The 3,946-nt window shown below is 33.8% G+C and overlaps 1 protein-coding gene across 1 annotated transcript; it reads left to right on the forward strand.

Annotated features, from left to right (window-relative positions):
• Window positions 1–2,359: 2,359 nt before the first annotated feature.
• On the forward strand, window positions 2,360–3,085 carry LOC21401783 (NDR1/HIN1-like protein 10). The gene has a single exon (XM_010106468.1). The coding sequence runs from the start codon at window positions 2,360–2,362 to the stop codon at window positions 3,083–3,085; it is 726 nt and encodes a 241-aa protein (XP_010104770.1).
• The last annotated feature ends 861 nt before the right edge of the window (window positions 3,086–3,946 follow it).

The following is a 3,946-nucleotide window of genomic DNA, read 5'->3' on the forward strand; positions in this document are numbered from 1 at the left end:
ATCATGATTAAAATTTTTCCTTTAAACATAATCCGAAATATATATATATATACATACATACATACATATATATATATATATATATTAGCCCACCAAGCACATGCTAAGTATAAACGAATTTTTTGACATTTACATCTATAATTATTTTGAATTGGCGCCTTGTTTTCCTAGCCCAATAAATATGATTGCATGACTTGTTCCATACCAGTGGAACTGCAATGGATGTTGCAATTTTTTTTGGATTTCGATTTGTTTGTCGATAAATCAATTTTTCCAAAGAAATTAATAAAAATTAGATCCATTTGGTACGTGAAGAAAGAAAACAATCAACTAGATCCATTATTGGCGGGTGATACAATCACATGGATTGCTACCTAAGATTGGGTAACGAGTTAAGTCAAGTCAATTTTTTTCCTTTATTTTTACAAGTCAAAGTTGGTTTTTGTTGATTATTCATCGACCGACCAGATCTGGTATTTTCCTCCACCTTTATCTTTTGCAGAAAATACCACAGAGCTTGGGCTGTGGGGTGGACCATTGGGTTGGGGAATGGTGGGTTACTACCTTTATTTTTGGGCCCTTATTCGGCTTGGTAAGAACAGGCCTAGTGAAGGACGAATTAGATGAATTTTCGAGAAGGGAAATAGTAGGAAATAGACCAATATAAAAAGTTTAAGAAAGTATATAGGCTAATTTTTAGTTATAGAAATTAATAGGTCATAACTTGTCAAGTTATAATTTATAACCAGATAAATTATGGATAAACTTGTCAAGTTATGGTTCATAACCAGACAAGTTATGGACAAAAATCGGGAATAACTTGTCAAGTTATGGTTCATAACCAGACAAGTTATGGACGAAAATAATAATTTGGCTTATTTATTAACTTATGTAAACTATTGGTCTATTAATTTTAATTCATCTCAAGTCTTGGCCTATTTTCCTCTTTCTCCCTTTCGAGAATTGGTATTCAAATATACTACCTGTTTGAAAAATTTGAGTTTAGATCTATACATAAAAAAGGGGTTTTTAGCACCGTTGCCCCTGAAATTGTTGTGGTTTAGTAAATTGTCCTAAAACTTTTAATTTCGACAATCAATCTCCCGAACTTGCAAAATTGTTGCTAATAGTAGCATACTAAGGTACCGAGAATAGCGACCAATTGACTACTAGTATTCTATCATGATACTTACAGATATCATGTTGCAACACTGAAAATTCCGCCAACAGACAATAATTGGTCGACGACCACCAGTATCCTACTTCGATACATTGAGGTACGTTAAATCAAATAGGAATAAGTCAAAGGAAAAATAGAACAATCAAGAATGACACTATGCTAATTGGCAGCCATATGCTCCACGAAGAAATTGCTGTCAAGTGTTGAGATTGAAGGATTTTTGAGAAAATTTAGCTAGCATCCACCTTGTCATGTATCGAGCAAAAGAATAAAATCCCAATTCGTTGATTTTTTTTTTTCTTTTTTCAACTTGAGCAATTTGAATTTTGAAGTCAAGTACTAATCAGAAAAGATAGATTGACATTATATCCTATAGTTCTCAAATCATCATCTGTGTTGTATCTTGGGGCGAGTTAGTTATCAGCTTAATTTAGAGCAAATGCTAATATTTTATTAACCACTTGTTTACTTTCTATATATTGTGACCCGCGCCAATACATATGTCGTCAAAAGTAGCAAGTCTATCATTCCATATTGTTCATTAGTTAAAGAACATTCAATTTTTCTTTTTAAATGACGTGTGATTATATCAAAATTACAGATAGTTTTAAGTATATAACATATATCGGGGAAAACCATCTTGCATTTATGGTGGGTTTCACACGAGTGTTGTAAATATTAAACTTTATTGAACTACACCCAATTTAGGTTTATGATGGTGCAAAATCCACATTATTATAAAATAACTTATGAAGTCGAATAAATGATCATATATATAGATAACTCAGTTACTCAAGCATTAAAGTACGACTATGACATAATTAATATGATAGTCTTTGCATTGTCAAAGCAAATTAGAGAATGTATCTCAAACTCAAATTAGTTTCAAAGAACCTTATATATGTAATACAAAGAATATGAAATTAAATTAAGTTAACAAGTCTAGTCAACGACCTAACAAACTTATAATTAAGGTACCAGAGCACCAGTAACTAAATTACTCAGTTCACAAACCATTATCAGCTTATTCAATCACGATCGCTTACTATATAAAAAGCCAACACCTTGCTCGTATGAATCACCGCCAATTAATTTTACTTCCGTTGTTCTCTTGATCATCATAAGCTCACAAACTTTATCTCTCTCTCTGATTCATCCGACATTATAACTTACTCATCCATGGCGGATATAGAGAAACAGCCTGTCCAAGAATGCCATAAAGAAGACGAGCCCAAAAAAGGCCCCGAGCCAGAGCCCAAGAGTCCGAGCCCCCGCCGCCGCCGCTTCGTCCTGATATTGAAGATCGTCGCCGCCGTCATCGCCGTCGTCGTCCTCGGGAACCTCATCTTCTGGGCAGTTATCAACTTCCGGAAGATGAAGTTCTACGTCACAGACGCTACGCTGACGGAGTTCTATCTCACCGAAGACAACAACCTCCACTACAATCTCCGCCTCAACCTCACCGTCCGTAACCCAAACAAGCGGATCGGCTTCCGGTACGATCGCGTCGAGGCCGGGGCATTCTACGATGGCGATAGGTTCGACTCCGGGAATCTCCTGTCGTTTTACCAGCCCCCCAAGACCACCACTGTCGTCGACGCTTGGTTTTCGGGCGTTAAAAAGTTGTCACTTGGTTTTGACGAGATTAAGGAGTTTTACGAGCAGAAGGGTTCTGGGGTTTACCCTGTTGACGTGAAGATTCGTGTTTATAGCAGTATCAAACTGGGTAAGATCAACGTTGGGGATTTTAAGGTTAAGATCAAGTGTGGTTTGAAGATTCCTATGATTAGTACTACTACTAATAGTGATGGACAATCATGGGCAAGTTATACTTCTAGTGCTGGTTTTAGGACTGCTCAGTGCCACGTGGATTTCAATCCTCTTATCGTAATTTACAATGACTAGTTTGTTGATTTGCTTTTGGACTAGTTTGATGGCATTTAATTAAGGCCATTCCTTAATTTTAAGGATTTGTTTAGTTAATTTGTATTTGTTATTGGAATGGGAAGCGGATTGATTAGCAAAACAAGGAAAATGGGTTGGATTGTTTCTTATGTTTGTTTTTGCAATAAGTTGGGAAAGGTATTGCCAAGTAAAACGTTTTTATATATTAGTACACTTTCTTTAGTACGGAAAAATATGCTAGAGTTGATTTAAGGCATCGCACTTGAAGTGCTCTATTTATCTGTTGATAAATTATTTAGTAAATCAAATGTACTACGTTGATGTGGTACACCAACCTAATTATAACAATTTAATATTTGAATAATTTGCTTGTATCAACTTCTTATGATTGTATTTCTCTTTTTGAGAGTGTATTATATTATTTGTTAAGGTAAAATCAACCATATATATAATCACTACTAAATCCCTTCTATTGATTAGTTAATTGTGAATAGCTAGTTTCATTTAATTTTCTAGACGACACTCGACTATTTGTTTTTTTTTGTAAACTCTATATTAAAATATTTCTAATACAATGTTATAATTAATGTATAATAATAAATTTAGCCTATGAGTATAAAAAATACTCTCCACAACACTATTATTTATTGTGCCGGATATATACTTAACTTATTTAGTGGCAAATTTGCTGTCAAATTTAACATATAGCGATTAGACATTTGATTGTGATTGGTTAATACATTTACTTTTTCTTTTCACCATTACATCCTTATTACTTTTTAATAATTTTAATATTAAAAGTTTATTTTTACATTTTAATATTTACAACTAACGTTATAAATAGGATTTGAAATAACATAG

Source organism: Morus notabilis, unplaced genomic scaffold (genome assembly GCF_000414095.1).
Source record: "Morus notabilis unplaced genomic scaffold, ASM41409v2 Scaffold406, whole genome shotgun sequence".
NCBI classification, from domain to species: Eukaryota; Viridiplantae; Streptophyta; class Magnoliopsida; order Rosales; family Moraceae; genus Morus; species Morus notabilis.